This window comes from Styela clava, chromosome 14 (genome assembly GCF_964204865.1).
Source record: "Styela clava chromosome 14, kaStyClav1.hap1.2, whole genome shotgun sequence".
NCBI lineage: Eukaryota > Metazoa > Chordata > Ascidiacea > Stolidobranchia > Styelidae > Styela > Styela clava.
In genome coordinates this window covers 11636276-11661794 of record NC_135263.1, presented here as the reverse complement: position 1 = coordinate 11661794, position 25519 = coordinate 11636276, and the positions used below count along the sequence as shown (strand labels likewise).

Genomic DNA, 25519 nt, shown 5'->3' with positions numbered 1-25519 from the left:
AGCTTTCGCACGCCATTCAGAATTTATTACGCTCATTCTGATGCATATTGATAAGAAGTTTTCTGTTCGGTCATTGCGTTGTGCTACCCATGTTCAAACAGCAATCGTTGAAAATGACAGTCATATCCACACACAATATATAAAAATTATCTATAAAATCAATAGAAACATATGGGACAAATACTTCAGTACTGGTGAAAAACCATGTACTTGTGAACAATATGGGAATTCTTCACACGAAAGTATCCTTCAAAAATATATATTAGCATTCACTCACACTGGCAACACCATTCTTATGTTAATAATGTGGGAAAAGTCCATGTATTTGTCTGCAATCTCAGATACAAATTCCGAAGTTTGCATATAAAATAGTTTTAAAACAAGAGAGTACAAATTCAGATCCTGGTCAAATTAATATCGTTGTGCACCACTGCAATTAGTCCTTAGTAAACAAGACAGTTGAGTGTGGGCTTAATTCTTACTACGGTAGATATCTATCTACATTGAGTTTAGTATTCTTGAATTTCTAAAAAAGTTACTATTTTTTGATGTAACACATTTATTAATTTTACGGTTCATGTTACAGAAATGTATTATTCTAGTAGGAGTACGCAACTGCTGCTACACTATTCATTTAAACAATGTTTTGTGCAACGTCAAATTGTGAAAGTACCTAAATTATTTGTGCATCATAGTGTGCCTGTTCTGTCACCAAATAGCAAATTAAGCAGTAGTGTTCCTGACATCAAGGAATTTATTTTAAATTCTAATCCTGTCCTTTTTAATGAAGAAGTTGAAGATATTGTACCACCATATTTAAGAGAGATTCCTTTTCATGTTGGAAAAAAGGTTTATTTTGAGGCGTATGGATGTCAAATGAATGTGAATGATTCTGAATATGCCTGGGCTATTTTGCAAAAGAAAGGATATGAAAGGACTAATGATATTACTGAAGCTGAAGTTATTCTTTTAGTTACTTGTTCGATTCGAGACAAGGCTGAAGAAAAAATATGGTCACGTCTTCATGCTTTGAAAAAACTAAAACAAGAGTCTGTAAAATCAGGATTTCCAAAGATTGGAATTTTGGGTTGTATGGCTGAACGACTTAAAAAAGAAATTGTGGAAAAGCAAAAAGCAGTAGACATTGTTGCAGGGCCAGATGCGTATCGTGATTTACCGAGATTATTAGAAGAATGCTCAGAAAATTCAACAGCAACAATAAATGTAATGTTATCAATGGACGAAACTTATGCTGATATCATGCCAGTTCGTTTCAATGAAAAATCTAAAAAGGCATTTGTTTCAATTATGAGAGGTTGTGACAACATGTGCAGCTATTGCATTGTACCTTTTACACGTGGGAGAGAAAGAAGTCGGCCTGTGTCATCTATCTTAGAAGAAGTTAAAACCCTTTCTGATAAGGGTATCAAAGAAGTGACACTCCTCGGACAAAATGTAAATAGCTACAGAGATATTTCTGAATCCCACCATGTATCTGAGCATACAACTTCATTAGCTAAGGGGTTTAAAACTATTTATAAACCCAAAATTGGGGGGTTAAGATTTGCTGATTTATTAGATAAGGTGTCATTGATAGACCCTGAAATGCGTATTCGTTTTACCTCACCCCACCCAAAAGATTTTCCTGATGAAGTTTTACAAATTGTTAAAGATAGATCCAACATATGCAAACAACTACACATGCCTGCACAAAGTGGAAGTACTGCTATACTAGAAAAAATGAGAAGAGGTTACTCTAGAGAGGATTATTTGGAATTAGCTCAAAAAATTCGAAACTTCATACCTGGAGTTACTTTATCATCAGATATGATTGCAGGATTTTGTGGTGAGACTGAATTTGATCACAAAGATACATTAAGCCTAATGCGTGAGGTAAAATTTGAGAACGCTTTCATGTTTGCTTATAGCATGAGAAAGAAAACCCATGCCTATCATAAAATGAAAGACGATGTACCTCATGATGTAAAAAATAGACGTTTGAGGGAGATAATAGATTGTTATCATAATAATTTAACTGAAATATTACCTAAACACATTGGGAAAATACAATTAGTACTGGTCGATGGAACAAGCAAAAAATCGAAAATAGAATTACTAGGTAGGAATGATGGGAATATCAAAGTTGTCTTTCCTGATGTAGATATTTTTGAAACTGTTGGTTGCGTGAAAACAGAATATAAAAGAAAGGCTGAACCTGGTGATTATGTTGTGGTAAAAATCACTGATATCAGGGGTTTTACTCTTCTAGGAGAACCTCTAAGTTTTGTATCATTAACGGATTTTAGTACTTATTACCCATCTCCATTATGATGATCAATTAGAATATTAGATGCTTGAAAAATAATTGTTTGCACTCTATTTTTCAATATTGTTACTTTGGACATTTTGTATTTATTTTTGTTGTTGATTGGATTCATAAGAGATGAGGTTTTCCAATTTATTCTTGGCAACTAATCAAAGAGGCCTACCGCCCGATTCTCATTCTGAGTATTGGAATGGTTCATCTATTCCAGGAGTGCACAACCTTTTTGCTATTGGCGGCCACATTGCATTTATTTTTTTACAATACGGCCGCCAGGAGGTTAATAGCGCGCCGAAGGCCGTGCAAAATTTTTTGGCTTTATGACATCATAACCGCATATTTGACCCGTGCGAGGTGCACTCTGCCCAATTATGAAGTATGTAGGACTACTTGGAAGTATAATATTCGCATTTTAGAAGGATTTTTTTTCTTCGGTGGACCTATTCTAGAGCTGATATATTCTGCAAGTTGCATAATGGTTGCACGATTTTGAAAAAAACGCCGGGAGGGGCGGTCGCCCCCATTTTCTTGTCCCCAAAAGTATAATAAAATGTCAAATATTTTTATGAATTTATTCTATAAAAGTTTGCAAAGAATTGTAGCAATTTAATGACTCCTTTGGTCTTGCATGTGGGCAGATAAACTTGCAAAGTCAGGTAACTGGCAGCAAATACACCATCTAGATTGTGACACATCGTGTCATCTGACTTTTTTGCAGTGCTTCTGTTTTGCTTCAATATACGCCAGCATAGCCGCCAAATCCTATATTTTGAACTTTTTTTTCATAGACTTGCCGCATTTTTATTTCGCGACGGCCGCAGGTTGTGCACCGTTGATCTATTCAATATTTTAGATGCATAGATTGTGGAGGAAGCTTTAAGTAAACGCTTATATTGTTAGGTAAATCACTATGGTGTGGTGAGAAAGTCCAGCAATAACCTTTTACATATTCCAAAGGATACGAACCTGCAGACCATTGGAATGCTCAAATATTTTGTGCATAACATGGACTATTCAACTAATTAATATTTTATGCGTATTCGCTAAATCTGTTCTTGTAAGAGAAAGTTTAATTTAACTAACATTCGGAAATTTTTTAATGTCTGTTGCCACATTTTACTGTCCACTGTCCACACATTTTATTGTATCTTATAAACTTCTTTGTTCATCAGTGAATTAGTATTATCAATACTTAAAATTACATTGTGATATGTCAGAAAATGCATCAAAAAAATTACAGTTTGTGCCATTTTCCAGCACTGTTTCACCAGGATTTTGGTATCAACTTGTTGATAAAAAACTAAACGTCTTCAAATTGAACGACTCTGCTCAAGAAATCAATGGATTTTATATGAACTCTGATTCTGGTGGTGTGTCATGTCGTCATACCGTTGAATATGATTCTTTTGAACCTTTGGGTACAACTCCATCCCTTTGCCAAGCATCACATGGACGGTTATACAACAAAAATACTGTAGAAGAATTCAAAGAAGTGGATAAAAAGGAATTGCTGGAAAACGAGGCTGATTTAATATGGAATGACATAAAAAGCGGTAGAGCTATTCAAGAACCGTCTTTATTAGTACGCTTCTGTTTATTAAGTTTTGCGGATTTGAAAAAATATCACTTCTATTACTGGTTTGGATTTCCAACTTTTCTACATGCAACGGATCACCTACAAGTTGAAAAATGTTGCCCCATTACTGATGAAATATCTGAAAACAACATTGCTGTATTGAATGATGCAATCAAAAAATTTAAGGGAAGAAAATCATTTTATTTAATTGCATCTGAGAATGAAAATTTCAAAAATCCATGCTGCCATGATTTATGTGAATTTTCTAGTTTGGCAAATCAAAGTAAAGAAATCTGTTTTGTATGCTTTGATCCGAGTACGGCAGCTGGTCACCCAGGATGGCCGTTACGCAATTTTCTTCTTTTGGTAAGTATGCATTGGATGAAGGAATTAAATGGGAACATTAAAGTAATATGCCTAAGAGAAACTATTCAAGAGGGTGTAAAGACAATATCAAATAGTTTGTTTCTACATTTAACTTATGATCTTACTACCACAAGTGATTTATTCACAAATCAACTCACTGCAATAGGTTGGGAAAGAAATCGTAATAACAAACTTGGCCCTCGCCATGTAAACTTAGCGGAAACCATGGACCCAACAAAATTGGCAGAATCCGCTGTTGGCTTAAACTTAAAGCTAATGAGATGGCGACTTATGCCCACCATTGATCTTGAAAAAATTGCTAAATCAAAATGTCTTCTTCTGGGAGCAGGAACTCTTGGTTGCAATGTAGCTAGGGCCTTGCTCGGTTGGGGTGTAAAGAAAATCACTCTTATTGATTATGGGAGAGTGTCTTTTTCAAATCCTGTTCGCCAATCACTGTTTGAGTTTTCAGATTGTTCTACATCTGGAGGTCGACCAAAAGCAATTGCAGCAGCGGAAAAGCTGGTACAAATTTTCCCAGGTGTCGATGCTACTGGTATGGAATTATCAATACCAATGCCAGGACACCCTGTCAATACGAATGAAAAAACATTAAAAAAGGCGAGGGAAGATGTGTCCACATTAACACAACTAATAGAAAGCCATGATGCCGTATTTTTGTTGATGGATTCAAGAGAAAGTCGATGGTTGCCTACTGTATTGGCAAGTGCTAAACGAAAGTTAGTGATTAATGCAGCTTTGGGTTTTGATTCATACCTTGTTATGAGACATGGAGTGGAGAGCAAAAGCGAAGACCAGCAAAAGCTTGGTTGCTATTTTTGCAATGATGTTGTGGCTCCTGGTAATTCAATTAAAGATCGAACATTGGACCAACAATGCACAGTATCAAGGCCTGGGATATCAATGATTGCATCAGCGCTAGCTGTTGAATTATTTGTTTCAGTCTTGCAACACAGTGAAGGAAGTCAATACCTGTCTAATAAAACGGAGGATGAAGTCAATGATAATAAAGATGATTTTCCTTTAGGTTTAATTCCACATCAAATTCGAGGATTTATTTCTCATTACCAAACCATACTCCCAACCACACATTCTTTCAGTAAATGTACAGCTTGCTCGAAAATAGTGCTCGATAAATATGGTGAAGGTGAAATAGACTTTTTGATGGAAGTTTTCAATTCACCACCACAATATCTTGAAGACATTACAGGTTTAACAGAACTTCACAAGGAAACAGCATTGGCAGAAGATGAAATTCTGGAATTTAGTGATGGAGAGAGCATATAGAAATATCTTTGGTATTATTGACACTGTTTCATGTAATGACGAACTCACACTTGAAACCAAGTCATCAACTCATGAACTTGAGTCCAGTGATTTGGGTCGGATATCACTGCAAATTAACCAGAGTTGGGTACAAGCCTCTAAACCCAGAGACTTCATAAATTTTAATTTTGAGTCGTAGCACCCACTGATTTCCAGTTACATTAAAATTTTATAAATAGCATAATGGATAAATGTGACTTCCCTTGTGTTGTGTTATACCAATGTTTTTCTGAAAATGGATATAGGATTTGATCATGTATTGACAACATTTACATCAACAACTCCACTGCTAAATCATATTTTAATGAAACTTTTGCTTCTTCAAATTGTTATCGAACCTCAAGGCAATGCTCACTGGCGATTATTCAAGTCGAAAAATTTTATTTGAATGATTTCGTTCATATCAAATCTTTGATAAAGATGATTCTAGTCTCCCCAACACATCCTAAGTCATGAGAAGGATTGTGTTCCCATCTGTCAAATGCTTCAGGATTTGGCACTTATAATCTAGGCTTATATCACTCATGCAAGAATTTGGCATCATGTCATGCATTAGTGCAATTTTAAATTCTTTCATTGCTGCTATTTTTGGCTATCTATTTTCAAGTCTTCTATTGAATAGTTTCTGTTTCACCATATTAATTGATATATTTTTCTTTCAATTTAAATTTATTTCTTATCAAATTTTCAATTTTGATAGATTATTATTTCAATATGGCATTGCATCATTATTTGTAATATTACAAGATTCCATTGTTTATATATATATATTTTGATTAACAGAAGTTTTGAAACAATTAAATTTAATGAAAAATCTTGTGCTTTGGTAAAACCTTTTTAAGCAATTAAATCTATAATGGTTGGTACATTTGAATGTGTTTGTATGTTGCAGCTTGGTTATTTTATCTGTTCGAACGGGTATGGGGGACTATTGTCCAGAACAGGGTGGTCCAAACCCAGGCCCGCGGAACATATGTGGCCCGCCGCCTCATTATCTGTGGCCTGCGTCACATTCGGAGAGTAATCAAAAAATAGCATTAAAATTAATCAGAAAAATCTTCCTAACTAACGAAGTTGAATGATGTGATTGGCATTCTAAACTCTAAATTATTATCTGGCTTTCTATCTTTTCTGGTCGGGAATATATGCTAACAATAGAAAACGAAAAATCTAATGCGGATTCTATTAGCCTTGGATGGCTATGTCTGATAACTATGTGTTTGCACACTAAACGTGTTTGTTTTGTATTGCACTGTCTACCTATTCTTGGCACTATTGTGGCCCGCCAGCAATGCAAAAATAATTTTGTGGCCCGCGGAGCTGACAACCTTAGACCACCCTAGTTCAAAAGATGGGACGAAATAAGACTTAGCCCAAATTTTAAAAAGGATTTTAATATAAGCCCTCGCCTTAAAATAAGACCTAGTCGATAGCGCGAAATTAGTTTTGACCTGGTCGATAGCAAGAAATCTCTCCTACACGTTTTAAATGATTAATCCAAAACGTATGAGAGGGGAAAAGGTTCAATCACCTGAGGTAACGTGAAGATCTCGCCACGATCCATATTTTGTATATTTGAAAATCTCGTAATTCTCTACTTTGTAATTTTGTTTTTGATAAAGGAAAATGGAATACATCTTCCCAAAATAAGCCCCATTGTTATTTTTCGAAAGAAAATTGAAGTAAATTTAGAAGAAAATTTTAATTTTACAATCATCTTCTTATACTTGTATGTCTTTTGAAAAAGTTTGTAAAGTTATTGGTGATTTTCTTTTTTTTTCCAAAATTGTTATATATATAGATACGTATATTATCAAACTGTGTTGGTGCCTCGTTTTCTTATATTTCGAAAATAAATATTAATTAGAAGCATCTTCATCACATAAAATTTATCCGCTTATCTGAACCAGCGTTGTAGGTGTCGCTGCTTGAAGACCTTTCAAGGTCCGCTGCGACTCCTGTCACACAAGTAAAGTATTCTTGTTGTTGTTGGTTACATGTATGCCATATTTTTTGTAATGTACTTATATTGTGTTGACTAATAAATGAATATTGATAACACCCTGTCTAATTTCTGGGGAAACACGGTATGAATTGCAAAAAAATTGTGTGTATAATTGGTTTTACCAAGGTACTAAATTTTCTGATGGAATTTAATTAGTTTACAAAATTTCTGTTTCTTAAGAAAATTGATTTTAATATACTGTTTCAAAGTTTGATTTTGTTATTAGTGTTAGTGGTATTTATCTAAGATTGCCCAATATAGCATGCTTCTAGATCGTCCATTGTCACAGGTGTAAAATCTTCGATGACAGAACACTAAGTGATTTGATGTATTGCACTTGATGTCGAGTGATATTAGATTTAAAGTTATAATCACATTAAATCACGATTCATCACATATATGTCTTCATTGGGAACTGGTAAATCTCTCAACAGATTTCAACCTTTGGTCAAAAATTGCTGTTAATAAGCAAGCGTATTCTTACTGAGCGGTATGGTGCATCGTGCTAAGCGTTAGAAATACGCTACTCTGATTACCCTGTGAACCCAGGTTCAAATCGCTATCACAAATAAGGACTTCTTGTCATTTAATTCAAGCGTTTTCACATATAAATTATAAACAGGTCAATGATACAAATATACAAACCTATAAATGCATCCAGAAAAGCATTCAACGCCGTGACAGTAAAAGTAGCGATAAGAAGACAGTGCACTGAAATTGAAGCAATATACCAAGTTTCATTTAGTAGGATTGAAACCCAGCATAGTGGCCATAAAGCGTTGCTATATATATCGGTATAGTAAGTAGCACATGGCCTTGACCGCGGCCATCGCAAGTGTTTAATATTGTTATATATATATATAGTGTTTGGCAAAAATGAAACACATAACAGAGAAGTTGATAGCAATATGGTCTCTTTCACAGGTAACCATTCTCACCCATATTGACCTATTTGAAACTAAAAAATGACTCTATAGTGGACATCGCCTTCGGGCATATTGGTTCTTCATCATCCGCCGGTCTGGATCGATTTAGTCGGGAGGATCTCGGAGGAGTTGGTCTTGTGAATCTTGGGCTTGATTTGGCATTTTCTGTGGAACTGTTGCTGTTTCTTGACAAGCTTCTGGTATAACTTGGCGTACCAAACAAGTGTTGGTTAGGTGGCGACCTGGGGGTGCGAGGAGATATGGGTGTTCGTGGATTTGACCCATGCGATGAAATAGGCGAAGCTGTGCGCATGCGTGGGGAACTACTTCTGCCCAGGTTTCCTTTATCTGTGTCGTCGGGCCTTTTGAGGATAGCTGGGTGATCCGAGCTATTACTTGCACTCAGGGGTGGTGGTCGATTATGTGCGAATCTTTCATAATGTCCTGTGGGTGATCTCGAACAACGATCACGAGAAGGGCTAGGGGTTGAATCACGTGGTGTAGGCGGTTTCTCTTTATTATCTTCGATTTTTCCAGACGCCTTGTCATTATCTCCACTTTCCGGTTCTTCTGAAGAATCTGTGACCTCTATTTCAACGACTTCATATTCGTCGCTGTCATACTCCTCGCCTTCCTTCCATTCTCGTACTTCAGGTGATGAGGATGAAAGCCTTGCTTCGTCATCATTTTTGTGACTCAAAAGTTCAGAATTGTCACTACTTTCTGTAAGCTCTTTGTGTGCTGTTAAATCAGGTGATCTGTTGCGTATATTAATTTGCTCACATCCTTCATCAAAAGATGGTTTGGTTTTCGTTATCGTGGGTTTCACTTTGACTTCTTCACTCTGTAATTATATACAACACGAAAAGGTTTAAACATTGCGCCGAAAAAACCGTTTTGGGCTAATTTGAAGAATATAAATACCACATCTATATCATGAAACTCACTGAATGAAATATAAATGATATCTATCCTATAACATCTGCATTTGTTTCCTGTTTAATATGATTTTGACCAAAAAGCCCACTGTTGTGAAAAGGGTCACTATTACTAGGAGCAAAATCACTTTTCGGGCATATTGTTAACCACTGTGTGAGTCTTCATCAAGGATGGTATCAAAAAATTTTGAGAGATATATTTTCGCTATCATACCATATGCCAGTTTTTTAAGCATATGTGAGACTATATGATTAAACAAAAAAACCTTGGCTTTTTCTCTTTGCGATGAGATATATGACTGCTTTGACGAATTTGATGGCTCAATCTTAGCAGGTTTTGGTTCCGAGAGAGCTTTCTGTCGGCCTCTGGTTTCAGTTTTTAATGATGAATCTACTGGATTCGGCTTCTGAAGTTTGTAACAGTTTAGTAGACTATTAAACATAGAAATACGAGTTGGACCAGAATGAAATAAAGATATATATAATATATATGTGTGACTATAAAACATATTCTCAAGCTTAAGGAACGTTCTGTTACGTGAAACATGCTAAATGGTATTAGTTTTGAATAGCTAAATTATCGCTTAGTAAGTTGAATACAACAACTTTATACCTTCGATTGTGTTTTTGTATCTGGTTGCTGCGTTTTGATATCAGAATCTACTTTGGATTTTCCTGTTGTGCCGGCTTGATCTTTTAACTTTTTTGTTTTCTCATCCGTTGAATTATCTTTATTCTGTGGTGGAGGATCTGTTTTCTTCTCTTTTGGAAGAGGTCTTACCTCAACATCTGAGTCGGTATTGCCAAGTCGACTTGGAGATTCAAACGGTCGTAGTTTGACCTATCACGAAGCATTTAATAAAAGTTATGGCATAATCTTATCATAGTTCAACATAAATATATGTATTTCAGCAAGCTTTATTTCTTACTTTTTTGAGCTTAGTACTTTGTTTTCGAATAGAATCCATCAAGTCATCTCTGCTAGCAACTGGACTTTTGCTTCGTTTTGCTCGAGCTGGAGGTCGCAAAAGATTGTCCTGTTGAATAATTATCACGCATAAAAGTAACTTCAAGAAGCTCCAATAGAATGTATCAATGAATACAATAGAAGCCATGTCACGCATTTTATCATATTTGCCTTTATGCTTTACAGTTGTAATATGACTGGATTCAAAATTTATAGACATTTATTTCACCTCGGGTAACGTGGAAAAAGCCAATAGTCGCTATACTCACATCTGGCTTTTCCGGCGACTGTTTGGGTTTTGATTCTTGTTTTATTCGCTCCATTTTCGGCGATGCTTTCTTTTCTTTTGGTTCGTTACTTTTATCAACGGGAGGACCATCAACCATTCCCAATAACTTGGATGTGAACCATCTCTCCAACAATGCCACTTCATCCGGATTCATGTTTTTCAGGACTTTTTCCACCTCGCCTTCCTGAACATTATCAGAAGCCTCGGATGGGCATGAAACATTTTCAAGTTAGTAAGGTCATTCGTAATAAATGAATTTCAAACTTTGAATATCAGTACTGTTTGAGTGCTTGCGCAATCGGAGAAAATAAAAATGAGTACATTTATTTTAATATGGACCAAACTTCATTTCAATGTTTAAGTTACAATATCAAAAAAAGTTCGATCATTATCACTATATATATTAAAGTATGATTTAAAAATATTGATAACAAATTATTGACTGGAATTTAAAACTCAATGTTTCCTTGCTAAATAGCTTTACTTATTACCTTAATTTTTCCATTAGCATCGTATTGTAGATTTTTGGTTTGTTCCTGTAGTTTTCTTAAACGGTCAAGTCTCTCTTTTCGATACCACTCACTGCTTGGTTGTCTTCGAAGAGGTGGACGTTTCGACTACGAAAGAAAATTTTACTGTGTACTGTGTAGATAATCTATTCTATCTATCATCCTATAGTACATAGAATAGTACTATAGTATAACTTGGTAAAATATGATAGACGTTATCGGTGCACCACTCACCCCTCCTGCTTCTCTGCGCTTCTTCTCCTCAGCGACTCTCTTCTTTCTTACCAAGTCAATGTTTTTCGTCAGAATAGTTGACGTCGCCATTCTGGGTCCTGGATTTGCGAATTGGTATCCAAACTTCAGCAGAGATCTGCTCAAAAAATAAAGGTGAAATTAGAAACAGTTACATATTATTCCATAAAATTGTGTACTTACGTGTTTTCCCTCAATAGTTTACTCATTTCCATCTCGACCTTGGCACCAAATATATGCCTTTGATTGTCTATTGAAAGTTCTGTCAAACTATTGTTTTTTCGCAAAGCAGACACGACTCTTCGAGCACCGTCCCCTGCAAAGTTAAATATTGTCATCAAAGTTTATGCATTTTCATATAGTATGACGTGTATTTTAAAATCTTACGTGAGCAGAAAAAAGCTGGAATATTCACAATATTCCAAATGTTCGCAGGTGAAAATATTCATAAAAATAATATTTTATTAGGATCAAGGTAGGTGGTTTAAAATGCACGGTGATAAAAATGATGAACCCAAATTTTGCAGAAAATTTTGAACATTTTACCATTTCAGTTTGTATTTCTTTAAATTTACCTGTGATGAAGTTCGATTCGATGTTCAATTTTTTCAACGTTTTATTTCTTTTAAGCATCGACGCCAGAGCTTTGGCAGCCCTGTCTGTCAATCCTGTGTTTGCCAATAACAATGATGTTACGCGTGTGTTTTCTTGCATCGCATCTGCTAATTCTTCAAATCTTTCAATTGGAACCTCATGAATGTTGTTTAGATTTACCTGGAACATAACAAAGTCAATTTTATTTCTATAAGGAAGGACATCAACTCATACGAGCACTGTTACATTCAAATCACATTGGAACTTTTCTAATTTCTCCGATTTTCACTTTATATTGCAACTGCTGCAGAGATCTGACAAGATTCAATATTCCTTATTGAGTAAAAATTATGATAGGTGAATATTTATTTTATTCGAACAATTTTTATTGAAAAAAAAATAAGTTTGAAAAAAAAAAGTTGGAAACTTGAAGAACAAAATCTGTTTTGAATTAATGTGTTTGTCTTCCAAGTTAAAATTAAGATGGCATAGGTTGGTATCTTGTAAAGCCACATGCTTGAAGTTTGTAAATGATAAAAATATAATAAGTTTCTCGACAATGAGCACATTATATATATTCATATATTAGATTAAACATATTAGAAAAGGCTAGTCAAAGATTCTCGTCTAGGACGATATTATATTTTTACCAAGAAAAACAATTGGAATGTATGGCTCTATGAGCATCTCACCATCGAGAACAACCGCGCCAAGAAAAAGTGATGACAAGACCTGTGAGATTTGAGTGCAGACAGCTGTCTGGTTTAATGCTTGGTATTTCTGTGATTATATCACCAGCTAAAATTTGTCGCTGTGGGAAGGAAAAATGCCGTAATGACAATGAAGAATTTATCACCTTGAAGTAAGTTTTATTGCCAGTAATAGCCCGAAAATGAAAATTTACAATAATTACAACAATTTTGAAATCAAAGTCTATAATAACGTAAGGTACCAATCAGTCATTCACCCTAGCCATGAGTAATTCCAATGAATTCCTACTTTTTTTATAGATATTTTGTCATCGCGTACCCACGCAACGTACCCGCGTCAACCGGTGCGTGCGTCAATAAATCAATCCCCACGGGAGGGAAAATCCCGTTTTGTATCGTACGTCTATTTGTATCTTATTTACTCTGTTCCTCTGGCACGTAACTTCAAAGTTGTCACCCAATAGTTGATAAAAACAAGGTTTAATACGCGATTCAATTTACGCAGTTTACATGCCGATTGGCTAGATGTGTGAAAACAGTGGAATGCCCGCTGTTCGTGGTTTTATGATTTTTTCTTTTCGGAAAAAAAAACTTTTTGGTTGTATTCACATTCTTATACTTTTAACGCCACCAACAAGGGTCACTTTTTTGTCCGACATCCTTATAAAAAAAAAACGGTTCTCTTGAAGTATGTGAACCAAGATGGCGGACACCGGAACGTAGTATGTGTACCAGGTTAGGGTTAGGCCAATTTTCCTCATTTTAGTTGTATTACGAATTCGGGGACCTGAAATTATGGCCTAACCCTAACCTAGTCCGCATACTACGTTCCGGTGTCCGCCATCTTGATTAACATACTTCGGGAGTACCAAAAAAACTTTACACAGAGCTTGGTATGACAGTTTTATCGCCATTTTCAATTTACACTAAAGACATATGAAATCATTTGATTGGCAGTACGCATTTTGTGCCATCAACTGCCCTAAAACTAAACCCGCTATGTATACGGCTCCAGAATCTGCCTCTCCGGCTGAGGCCATTCATATGGCGGCGAGGAACATATACCCGTTCACATCCGTTATACAAACAATGTTTGATAAAGTGCTGTGCAAACAGATAATTTTGATAAAATTTTGCAATATCACTTTTTAGATTTACGAGACGGTTCAAAAACAGGACAAACATAAAATATATATATATGTTTATGTATACGTTCTTCTAATTTAATTTGAATTTTAAGTGCAATTATATAAATCGTGGTATGTGTTTGTAATGATACTTTGTCATCAACACTTCGCCATATTAATGGATCGGCATATAAATATAGAATCATATGTAATGTAATTTAATGGGTGATAGATAACGTGTATCGGATGGAACGAAGTTCGCGCGTCACGCACGTACTACGTGGTTTAATATATCCTATTTTTCTTGATCTCATGGGATCGTTATTTATAGCTCAGCTTCAGGAGCAAGGTGAAACTGACAGAACCAATAACATTACCATGTTATCGCCATTTTTATGATAAGAATGAAAGTAGATTTCGAAGATTCGTTGTTTGAGGTCGTGCTAAAGCACCGGTTCTCAACCAGTGGGCCTTGGCCCAATGCAGGGCCACGGGCACTTTTTGAGGTGGGCCACAGTCCTATTAAAAACTATTAGGTTTATAAATGGCCCATGAAAAAAAGGGGAGGAACTACCATGCAAAAGCGATGTCATATTGCATAAACTTTTCGGGAAAATGGCACATGATCTGAACATTTTAAAGATGTATACATGCCAGTTTTAGTGTTTGGATTGAGTTTAACAAACAAGAAAGGGGATATTCGGACAAAGAGAAACGGCGATCAAATTATATACGTGATTGATGCTGATAACTCCTTCATCGATTTGACAGTTGGCATTAGTACGAAAGGGTTGTAATGTATTTTGACCTGGGAATTTGCCAATGTGACCCATCGTCAACTACGGACATAATATGTGTCATAATCTGGCAACTTAATCAAGGAATAATCTTTTAGGATGGAAAATAATCGAATATCGTCATGTGTAATGTTTCATCACGCACTCTTTACTTACAACGCTGTTTCTGTATATTATGTGCAAATTCAATAAATCTACGGGAAGAGCTGAACGAATCCGAGAAAGACTACGTGAAGTGAGTTATTTTTTCAGAAATGTCATCTGAATTAAGAAGTACTACACTTTGCGTTTCATATTAAATCATCAAATAATCTATAACCTTTTCATTACATTATTAGGTTGATATGAGGTTGCTGAATTTTTATACCACTTACCTCTGTGAGCATTGGGTCATCATCTCGTACCCTCTCAATCATCTCTTCCACGCTGTTTGGATTTATTGAAAGTTCTCCAAACACGTCACATGAATCTGCGCTCGTACTTGTGGTTGATGCCATAGTAAGAGGTCCGTCACTTGGAGCTTCGCTGCTTTCTGACATGGCCTTTTTCCGACCTTGTTTTTCTGGTTCAGTTTCACAGTCATCGCCCGGGAGTGCCGAACTTTCGTCGCTCAGGGAGGGTGTGACGTCATTATCGGCGTCATAACCAAACGCAGAACTACGCGAAGCATTGCCATCCTCACTGATAGCAGGCTCTGGTTCCATTTCATCAATGTCTTCTTCATCAAGTTCTCCCTCTTCATTCTTCCTCCTGGCTCCAGCAGTGATTCTGTTGAAGCTGACGCCATGTAATTCTTCAGGGAGTACCAATTTTGGTTCTTTGATTTGAACCTGGAAAATTTATTGTTGTTCCAGTAATCTGGTTTCCGTTATAACTATTTCACCAGTTAAAATTATCTTTGTGACTTTGTTTGCGGTAAATTGTCCAGTAATTTCACGCAATGCTTAAAAGCATAAATATTTTTGAAATTCTCACCTTTCGCAGTTTAGGTCTCAAGTTCAGCATCTCACTTGTCACAAAGTTTTTGTTGACGAAACTATCTAGTTGGTGTTCGTTCCCATCCCTATGTCGAATAACTTTTGAATTTCTGCGAGTTCTCGAAACGCCGCAACTTGGGCGCCTCATAACCACACCGCTGCTATTTCCCCGCTTTGTTCTTCGTCTGTTTGAAAAAAAAAAAATATTACTTGTTATGCATTTATAATGTGACCACAAAGCCAACCCTGATTCATTAAATATATATGGATCACAACGAATAATATGTTTTGGAAGTCGATGTCAGAGCTCGATAACAAACACGTTTTAAATTTGATGTGCTAGCTAAACAAATGAGTCAACTTGATGAAGCAATACGAGAAAAGGATAAAATATATCACTAAACATGTTATACTTCTGCAAGATATTGAATGGCGATATCAGATATGTTATAGGACTATATTTTAACGAAGCTATTTGGCCAAGATGACTTCAATAACTCATTTTAGTCGAGATACAAACAATACAATACTTTTAAACCCTATTTTGCGGTCACTCATTATAAATTATTCAAAAATTGGTTCAAAAGTACAAAGCTAGAAAGAGTTTGCATTGTAATTTAAGAATGATTGATTGAAAATCTAATTGAATAATTATTTGAATACATCATAACGAATAGTATATAAGTTTTTCTTTTTTCCTTCTTTCCATTTTTCTAATTTCGTTGAATTTTTTTTCGTTATATTTTAAAAATTAGTCAAAACTTTTTATCATATATATTATGGAACTACCCATTGTAAAGATTTATTGCAGTAATCAAATGCACTTACTTATCTTTCTTCTTGACTGCTTGAATGAGTTCATCTTTCAAATCAGCTTTACCATCCCCACTTGGATTTTTATTTCCTGTAGTTTTCTTCAATGCAGGTAATTTGAAGGTATGTTTATCTGAAAAATGTTTGTACAGATCAGATTTTGCGATGATTAAAAATCATGGGCACAATTTTGCTTAATAATACAGTGGTGTTTTGCATCAACAAAAACTCCATAATATTATCTTATAAATACAAATAGGATTCACCGACTGAGTCTAAGACTACATTGATTAAATATTACAAGCTTTCTCAATTACTTTTCCAGTTGCCAACTACAACTAAGCAGGTCATTGTAAGTCTATATCCATGCGCCTGCTCACTTCCTAGCAAGATTGTACAAAGGTTTTTATACTGAAGCAACGATAGTAAGTAAAAAATCTCGTCGTGGTTGTTCAAGTGGTCTCGTTTTGTCACACATAGTGCGGTAGTTGTGCTCGCAATAATAATGGAATCTCATACATTTACAAAGTATATGTCAATAGTAGATGTTAACCATCAATCTGGTTTCATTCCCTGGTGAATAAATACAGCGAGTCACGAAATTGAAATCGCTTTTAATGTAACCCAACGAGGTTAAATAATATCCTAGAATAATATACACGGCAATATTGAATATGAAGTTTCAGGCTCATGGGACAATGTTGACCTTTTTGTCCTAAATCAGCGTTTCGATTAAATTGACAAGTCAAAATTTATCTCGTTTACCCTTGAATTGCAGGAAACTACTTTGTATATATATTATTGCTTGCATTTAATAAATTTAAGAAATTTCTATTTTTTATACGTCTCACACTACTTCGAATCGTTTACATGTGACCTATCACGCTGTCGGTTGAAGAAAATTCCTAAATATTACTGAAAAAAAAATCGGGTTCCCACATTCAAACTTGTCAAAGCTATTTACCTTTACTTTTCTGTCTCGTAAGAGTCTTCGGTACAGGTCGTAATTGTGTTTTATCCAATTTTCCTATAGCAAAAGCTTCGGGCTTCCCTTTAACGAATGCTGGCTCGTGACTAACTTCTTCTGGTTCTTTTGTCTGCTGTTCTCTGGGAGGTGGCTCTTCGTCAGCCTATCAAACAGTTCCAAGTGAATTTATTCAAAAAATGAGGAAGTTTTTTAAAAAGAACTTGGACAGCGTTTCCAATAGATACTCCCAAATGATCAACCCCGTACATTTTTCAAAAATGATATAAATGAAGAGATGAATATATACTCTTGTAGATATAGCACCACCACACTATTTTGTATATGTGCTGTGGCGACTCTGAACCATTGGTCTTATGGGGTTAGTCTCGTGTTGTCATTGATAACCCAAGATATTAAGATTAGAACCCCAATCTAACTATAGTAAGAAGTATAAAAATAAACGGTTTTTCACATGATCTGAATCCGAATCATCTGACGAAGTTGTAGCAGTTGTGTATCCATCTGACGCATAAGGCTCTTCTAGATCTGGAGGTTTTTCTAATATCTCTCTGTCTATTTCGCTCTGAAATATGAAAACAGAAAAATTATTTCAATCTTATTTAGAAGAATTGCTGTAGATCGCGTTCAACGCCAGGAGGGCGTAGAACCATTACCGCTCTCCATTGGAAGTTCATTTGAATATTTTAGGTATGGGTTTCTCGTTTAATTTCATGTTGATAAGCCATGATTTCGCTTCGGAACATCTTCGCTCGTGAGTGAACGATGTATACCTTTGTTACTTGTACTGTATATTCTTATTAAAAATTGGCCGTTTTAGCGATTTGAAATTGGAATCTAGATCGCTGCTTAATCAGAAACCAGAAGTGAAAATTAAGTTGAATCGCCGCTTCTGAACGAATTTAATGAAATAAACGAATTTTCCTGGTCAGGAAAGCTGTATATATATATGAACATTTTTCAATTTTACTGCCAACACCTTGAATCGCCCAGTTCAGTTTTTAGCGTTATATAACAACGATCTGAAGATTGGATAAAAACTCCAACATTATTGGGTGCGCCATACTTTCGCATTATCGTTATCGAAAAAAGGCAATATAGGCCATTCCAAGCATTCAAGTCAGATATTTTTTATTAGTATTGAGGAACTAACCTCCAGGCGTGCAAGTTCATCTTTAGACAATCCTGACATAATTTCATCTTCATCAACATCTCGATATTTTTCCAGCATGTTTTCATACCCGGTTGTAGACATGATGATATCCTGATTATGCAATTAATTTAAATATTCCTTTTTGTAATTGGATCTTTAGCTGATTAAGAACGTGCATAAACCAGCCCTTCAAAATTCAGCTGTTTCTTGCTTTATATTAATATTATGGAAGTCCTCAACTCAAACCTTTGACTTACAGTAATAAAATATAATTAAAAAACAGATAAAAATATCAATATTCATGAAATCGTAGTTTGGTTTAGCCTATATATACATTAAATAAAATCCTTCGTCGTGGGTTTTCCTATGGAAACCAAGATAGCTGTCCAGATCAACTGCCGGTATAATTTACAGAGTCAGCTGATATTGTATTCAGAGATAACTCAAATTGCTTTTCTACGACAAGAGGTCTGATAATTCCGTGGCACTAATAACATTAGATGGGATTCATGCAGTCGTCGTCTCTGGGGCATGTCAATTAGCGATGCGGTGGCCACCACTAGCTGAGCCCGGCTGCGCCAGTAAAGAAAAAGTACCATGCTTCCATTAAAAGTTTGAAAGCGTATTTGCGATATTAAATTTACATTTGTGTTAAATTTGATGATGATATTATACCAAACACAGCCAGTCACTCGGTGCTTGTGAATTGAACTAGTTTCGTTAAATGCATAAATTTTAAGCCCGTGTATTATTTCGATTGAAACACGACAAATAAGAACTATTACGGTCAATCCACTGCGTACATGACATTCATTTTATCGATAGAAATTTGGCAAATATCCAGCAAAATAGGATTTTTGGTTTGAACTAAAATTTGTTTAGGATAGAAAAATCATTGTTAGAAAATTCGATAAACGTGAACAAAAACGTTTTGCGTGCTTCTTCTTCAGTGACGCATACTCATATGAAATAATATTTTGAAACCTTCGACTCAATTTTTGAAAATTATGTTATGATACTTGAAAATTTGGTGCTCCTGAAGTATGCGCACCAATATGTCGCACAACCTGAACCCTAACCTGGTACACAACCTGAGTTCAGGTTGTGCGCCATCTTGGTGCGCATACTTCAGGCGGTCCAAAAATTTTCCAAAATAAACTGCTGTATGATTGTCGCACCATAATACTGATACCATTAATTCAAATAAATCCGGAATACCCCACTGTGCTCCATATTATGTAAGAACCACACCTAAGTCGAATGCAATAACAAATGTTACTAGAATCTAATATATCACAATGGCAGGGTTCATATTTTTGTTTGGTATTTCTATTTCACAAATATCGTTGATTGTATCTGAAATATTACTACTCTATAAATATCGCTCTTCCGCACTTCGTGTTTTTAAAAACAAAACTTGAAAAAGTTCCTTTTTCTAAGTATGATTATTTATGTTTTCTCATATCTTAAAGCTATTCAATCATATTTTCTCAAAACAAGCGCGAAGTACATCTTTAGGACTATCTGACTACCCAATATTATATATTGCGACGCTGTGCTGTCTGTCATGATAGATAGAAAGCATTCCACTGTTTCGTCGCTGAAGAAAATTCCGTCTCGGGAATTGATAAGACATAGTGACGTCACACCTGAACGCAGCTGCTTCGGAGGTTGTTTAGTCATTACAATTTCGAGTCTTCGCGCTGTTGGTCTCCTTTGAATGTGTTAATTACGTGAAAGTGTAATGTATGTAACGTTCAGTCAACCAATCTGAACAAATGTTGATGTTTGATATCTGGCACCGTGATACGTTTGATATGATTCGATTGCAAAAGTATCCAATAATATGGCGATTAAAGTAGTAGAATATAATTTAAAGATTGTTCGGCAACGATGATGAACAATTTTTGGCCCAAAGACGCATAATTTTTTTCATTATGGACGAATTTTAATAACAGCTTTTATTTATTTCATTTATATCATAATGAAATTTTAATCCAGAGTTTTTGGGAAAATCTTAGTCTTGTGGATCAATCTTTGATATTCATACTGACTCACTCACGATTGCAATGCAGAATCTTGAACACCTAGTTTCTGCGGTTCCATTACATTTGAACCCACGTACATTTGAACCCATGACAATTGCACCTATGGAATTTTTTTTGTTTTTCGGATAGTTGAACCCATACTAACCCTAACCCATGGGTTTTAGCACCCGCATATAGATTGAACCCGTGGATATACACATGGGTTCAAATGTACGGTCACCAGTTTCTGCTGGTGCACTCGCCAGTGAGCAACTATAATGACTTGTACTGAATAAACATACGTATCTCGGAAGGCGTCAATGAAAGTTGGATATAATCGCCGTGCTCTTCGATATTTTTTTTAACGTGAGTTCATAGTCCCCCCGTACAAACGGAGAGTGTGACTCTAGTAATGCCGTTAGGTATACTTAAAAAAATATATTAATTGTAATTGGCTCTCTTTTGTCTCACAAACTGCAATTTTTTCCATGGACAAAATGTTGCTTCGTTGTGTTTATTTCCCAGATAAGATAGAACTCGCCTCTCCTAGAAAAGTCTTCAGACGTCATAATCGATTGTCTATAACCCTCATCTGTTTACTGCCTTATAACTTCTCTTTCGGTCTCTTAATCCGGAGTAGTTTTTCAGAAAGAAATTCACAGCGAGGGTTTCCGAATGTCCGATAATCAGCTCATCATACTTTATTACCTAAAACATTTCGAAGATTTAGAAGTTTCGAATGGATTTGCACCATTGGGAGTTGACGAGTCGTAGTTTTGCATGCTGCTTCCCGGCAAGACTTACCCCGCCAGTAAAATGAAGGATTTAGTGACTTTTTTGGCGAAAGATGATATTTTGTGACTCTGGGGTGAAGTTTCCCGACTATTATCCGATTCCGAGATGACGGATAGGTTTATTAAAATCACTTAATTTTGTAACCTAAAAACGAATGGGATTTAAATCCCTATTTGATACTACTCCTACTACCACACTCATTTGCAAATTCTATTTTTTGATATTTAATGTTAAGTTATGCTCATTTTATCTATCAGCTATGTAATCATGTCGAAAAGGAAGCACAATTCGCAATGCATAATATGTGGTTTCTGCCATTCATGTACAAAACAGAGGAGTCGGCCTGTCCCTAAATATTCAGTAGTCAACGGATTCTTTGTCACGAGTATTAAAGCTAGATAGGAGTCTTGTTTCAGAATCTAATGAGTTCTCACCTGCATTAGGTATGGCCGTGTGTCAACAGTCGCACGACTTGCATAGCTCAGGCACTTACGTGTGTAACGCACACGCGCTTTTAGTTAGCCCAGCTCATCTTCAATTAAGCTTGATTTTAGAAAAAAACAAAAACGGAATTGATACATGCAAAATTATTTCGATTTTATACTAGTAGTCCACCAAAAACGATTTAAAACTGGTACAGCGCAGAAACCTCATTTTTTTAGCGCAGTATCGAAGGTTCGGACAAAAAAGATGTAATAAATCTGAAACGGGAGTTGAGACGATACTATCCTTCCTTGCCTAGGAGTGTTCAATGAGTTGAATGATGCCGATTACTTGGGAATGGGCATTTACAAAGCCATAGCCGTTCGATGAGCAACAAGAGACAATATCCAAGTATATGAACAGCGAGAAAATTTAAAAAAAAAATCCATGTTCACGCGTGAATATTCGCTATGCCTACCCCATACCTCTCGAATATATAATGGATGGATGGATTCTATGCACAGCGACTGAAATTTCACTTTAATTTATTCCACGTTATTTCCACTTAAACACTGGACTTAGAATTGAACAGCATTGAAAATAAATGTAACAATAAAAAAATTATTCATTTACATTACAATTATAAACTCATAAAAAAATATTATAAGGTCAACACACATCTCTAAAATTATTTAGAAATTGGAGATAAACTTGCTTCTGCTGAGAAGAAGTGGGAATGAAATGACCACCCGGATGCCGTAACACAACTGGATCTTTAAATTTGCATAGAAGTTCATCACTCATCTCTGCAGAAAAAGTGTAAATCAATATGCAAAAAACAAATTAGCTCAAGTGCAAAATTTACCTTTATTACTGTGAGATACCTTCCAACAAATGAATCAGTTTTTATTAAATAGGACGGTTTAAGAAGCCTTATTTCGAAGCAATACTTCACAAAATGAGGAGGCATTAATAAGAGCCTAGAATTAAACTCACAATCATGGTAAAACTTTTTGCTTGTCTAATGCCTTAGCGGCATAGTCACCAAATACAATGGTCAAATGTAAACTAATAAAGTACATTGTGTAATCAATCTATAATATACACATACCTCTCTGAATAACTTGATCTGTATCTCCGATGACATGTAGTGAAGGTGTTGTGATGACCGTCTCGTACAACTTTTCATGTTGTGATTGTCGACTTCTGAATCCAGCAACTAAGATTGCAAATTTGAAAGAAAACCTAACATCTGTGGAAAAATTAGAAAATGCTCAATATTATTGAATTATGAGTGTACTGAATAAAAGTAATAAAGGTAAATATTTAGAAGGGATGATTTATCAAAAACCATTAGATCCTAAGATGCCTGCAGCAGTTGCCTACCTCTCTCAAATCATTGCTACTTTTTTATGAGATATTTCGCTACACCTTCTCTTAAAGCATAACTCTGAGCATCCAGCAGCAGAAATTCAGGTTGCTACTATGTTCTGAAAGGAGAATTGCCAATTCATCATAAGCGTGGCCTGCCCAGATAGTTAAACCTGTATGAGCAGGTGGGCATCAGGTTCAAACACATTGCCAAATGATTCTGATTCCATGAACTACCCCAAAACCATCATGTCTATATGGTTTACAATAATTCACTAACTGATAATATTTTAGTTTCCCTGCCTTAAATGAAATATAGAATTTTACCTCCTGTTTCTTTCAGTGCACAAATCAAGGATAGAAGAGAAGCTCCTTGACTGAAAGCGAGAATTCCTAAAACAAAAGACATTTATCAGTCCACATAAAGAAATTTAAAAAAGGGATCAACCTTAGTTATCATCTACTTACTCCTGATAAATGAGTGGTGTTTTCTATCAATTACCGTATTTTCAATTGCGTATGTTTGCTACTTTTTACGAAAGGACATCAATTTGGCTAAATTCATTACTCTTTTCCAATCGCTATATAACATGAGCCCAGGAATCATTAAATATTGATGCTTCATCGGTGAGATGCATTCAACTGACATTTACCTAACCGAGCCCCATATAAATTGCTGGTTTTTCTTGATATCATAGACATATGCAAAAGATCCACAAGATAAAAAAAAATGTTTGCAGACCACATCATACAAATCATCATCATCTTACAAATGCTGCTGCACTGCTTACTACTGAATACCTTTGAGATGCATTGTCATTCTTTTTTACTTGATATATAATATTGGTCTCATTTACCATCAAATGGCCCATTGTCATTCATGAATTGAGCTATCTTTTCAATTGATTGTTCATATCCTTTACAGCAGTCTGTATGATTTTGAGCATGGTAGGTGTCATCTGGACTTGAAAACCACCAACCATATTGATCTTCAACTTGTGTAGATTCCCCTAAAACATTTTAATCTCAGCTTCAATTTAGTATAACTGGTACAGAGCTTCGATTGGTATAACTAGTTTCAACCAAACTAGTATAACTAGTTTTGTGCATATGTACATAGAATATGAACACTCTAGAGATTCCATGATAGCACCATGTATTGTACAATATTTTAATAAAATTTCATCTCTTCATTAAAACTTATTTTGTAAACAGCAATCGTTATCTGAGAAATTAAACAACAGACCTACATCATTGTCTTCTTTGTTCGGAACAAGATTTGGTGCTGTGATATAAACCAGCTCAGCTTTGTTTTTCAAAATCTTTCTCAACGAACCGGTTTTCTGTCGGAATGTCTTTTCACTCTGTCTGTCAAAAGGTATGAAGTGACTGAGAAAGAATTTAGGCTGGTACATATTCAGATATTAAAAAAACTACAGCATGATGACAAAAACAGGTATGGTTAACTTCTATACCATACCGGTACAGCCATACCGTATAATGCCAAATGTGCCAGTTGCTGTATTACAGCATCGCTATTCATTCTTGTAGAACTAGTACAAGTAGGCTAAATTGTGACTGATTTCTGAAATTGTACCGTACCGGTACTATTTTTCTGATTTTGGATGTTTTAGTGTTTAGTGTCTTACAAAAAGTGTCTAATAGCAACGTAATCTCATCAGTTTCATAGCTAAAAAAAAATTCTGTGAGTAACTGTACCTGTATCCATGCAGACAAAATATTCGCAAAGGAAACGAGCCGCTTGTTGCCATTACAGCATGACAAAATACTAAATAGAAAAGCGAGATTTGAGTCAAATGCAATTAACAGTATTAATGTGTGGGGTATTCCCCATTGTGTAAAACAGTGTTCCCTATAATTATACCGTGTTTCTCCGAAACTAAGACTGGGTCTTATTTAAATTTTCTTCTGAAAAATAACACTAGGGCTTATTTTCGGGGGATGGCTTATATTTCCATTTATCAAAAACAAAATTACAATTTATGGGGATTACGAAATTCAAATATATAAAAGATGAAAACCGATATCCATTTACTTATAAATAACACGTTTTTATTCAAAATAACTGCAAAACATAAATTATCAAGCATTTAAAACGTGCACGAGAGATTTCGTGCTATCGACTAGGTAAAAAAAATCGCGTTATTGATTGGGTCTTATTTTAAGGGGAGGGCTTATATTAAAACCATTTTTGAAATCAGGCTAGATCTTATTTTCAGGGTAGGTCT

The 25519-nt window shown here is 35.4% G+C and overlaps 4 protein-coding genes across 5 annotated transcripts; 2 read left to right on the top strand and 2 right to left on the bottom strand.

Moving 5' to 3' along the window:
• The first annotated feature begins 560 nt into the window (after positions 1 to 560).
• LOC120340989 (mitochondrial tRNA methylthiotransferase CDK5RAP1-like) lies at positions 561 to 3495 on the top strand. The gene has a single exon (XM_039409401.2). It carries the CDS (start codon positions 589 to 591, stop codon positions 2329 to 2331), a length of 1743 nt encoding a protein of 580 aa, XP_039265335.2. The 5' UTR covers positions 561 to 588; the 3' UTR covers positions 2332 to 3495.
• Positions 3496 to 3520: 25 nt separating this feature from the next.
• Positions 3521 to 7831, top strand: LOC120340986 (ubiquitin-like modifier-activating enzyme ATG7). Its single transcript, XM_039409399.2, has one exon. The coding sequence runs from the start codon at positions 3534 to 3536 to the stop codon at positions 5571 to 5573; it is 2040 nt and encodes a 679-aa protein (XP_039265333.2). The 5' UTR covers positions 3521 to 3533; the 3' UTR covers positions 5574 to 7831.
• Positions 7832 to 8392: 561 nt separating this feature from the next.
• LOC120340983 (uncharacterized) lies at positions 8393 to 18923 on the bottom strand. Of its 2 annotated transcripts, none has more exons than XM_039409392.2 (15): positions 18655 to 18923; positions 17956 to 18066; positions 17481 to 17646; positions 16532 to 16649; positions 15702 to 15888; positions 15101 to 15556; positions 12074 to 12272; positions 11682 to 11814; positions 11481 to 11616; positions 11229 to 11354; positions 10718 to 10939; positions 10411 to 10518; positions 10095 to 10322; positions 9748 to 9888; positions 8393 to 9387 (listed from the first exon to the last, which is right to left on the bottom strand). In XM_039409392.2, exons 1-15 carry the CDS (start codon positions 18754 to 18756, stop codon positions 8566 to 8568), a joined length of 3255 nt encoding a protein of 1084 aa, XP_039265326.2. In that variant the 5' UTR covers positions 18757 to 18923; the 3' UTR covers positions 8393 to 8565. The 2 variants fall into 2 exon arrangements, with proteins under 2 accessions (XP_039265326.2, XP_039265327.2); XM_039409393.2 differs by having other exon boundaries at positions 10718 to 10921.
• A 3504-nt stretch (positions 18924 to 22427) lies between these two features.
• On the bottom strand, positions 22428 to 25148 carry LOC120341304 (esterase OVCA2-like). Its single transcript, XM_039409795.2, has 6 exons — positions 24990 to 25148; positions 24517 to 24638; positions 24128 to 24280; positions 23598 to 23663; positions 23011 to 23151; positions 22428 to 22705 (listed from the first exon to the last, which is right to left on the bottom strand). The coding sequence occupies exons 1-6, from the start codon at positions 25040 to 25042 to the stop codon at positions 22569 to 22571; spliced, it is 672 nt and encodes a 223-aa protein (XP_039265729.2). The 5' UTR covers positions 25043 to 25148; the 3' UTR covers positions 22428 to 22568.
• Positions 25149 to 25519: the final 371 nt, after the last annotated feature.

Bases quoted from the DNA above. Each gene is read 5' to 3' on its own strand.
- LOC120340989 (XM_039409401.2), top strand. From the start codon at position 589: ATGTATTATTCTAGTAGGAGTACGCAACTGCTGCTACACTATTCATTT.
- LOC120340986 (XM_039409399.2), top strand. From the start codon at position 3,534: ATGTCAGAAAATGCATCAAAAAAATTACAGTTTGTGCCATTTTCCAGC.
- LOC120340983 (XM_039409392.2), bottom strand. From the start codon at position 18,756: ATGTCTACAACCGGGTATGAAAACATGCTGGAAAAATATCGAGATGTT. The intron at 17,647-17,955 runs GTGAAAAACCGT...ACTGTTTGATAG, and splicing joins ATGATTCGGATTCAGATCAT to GCTGACGAAGAGCCACCTCC. The intron at 9,388-9,747 runs GTTTTTTTGTTT...ATATAATTACAG, and splicing joins CGCAAAGAGAAAAAGCCAAG to AGTGAAGAAGTCAAAGTGAA.
- LOC120341304 (XM_039409795.2), bottom strand. From the start codon at position 25,042: ATGGCAACAAGCGGCTCGTTTCCTTTGCGAATATTTTGTCTGCATGGA. The intron at 24,639-24,989 runs GTACAGTTACTC...ACCTTTTGACAG, and splicing joins TTTTGTCTGCATGGATACAG to ACAGAGTGAAAAGACATTCC. The intron at 22,706-23,010 runs GTATGTGTATAT...CTTTTTCTGCAG, and splicing joins AGATCAAGTTATTCAGAGAG to AGATGAGTGATGAACTTCTA.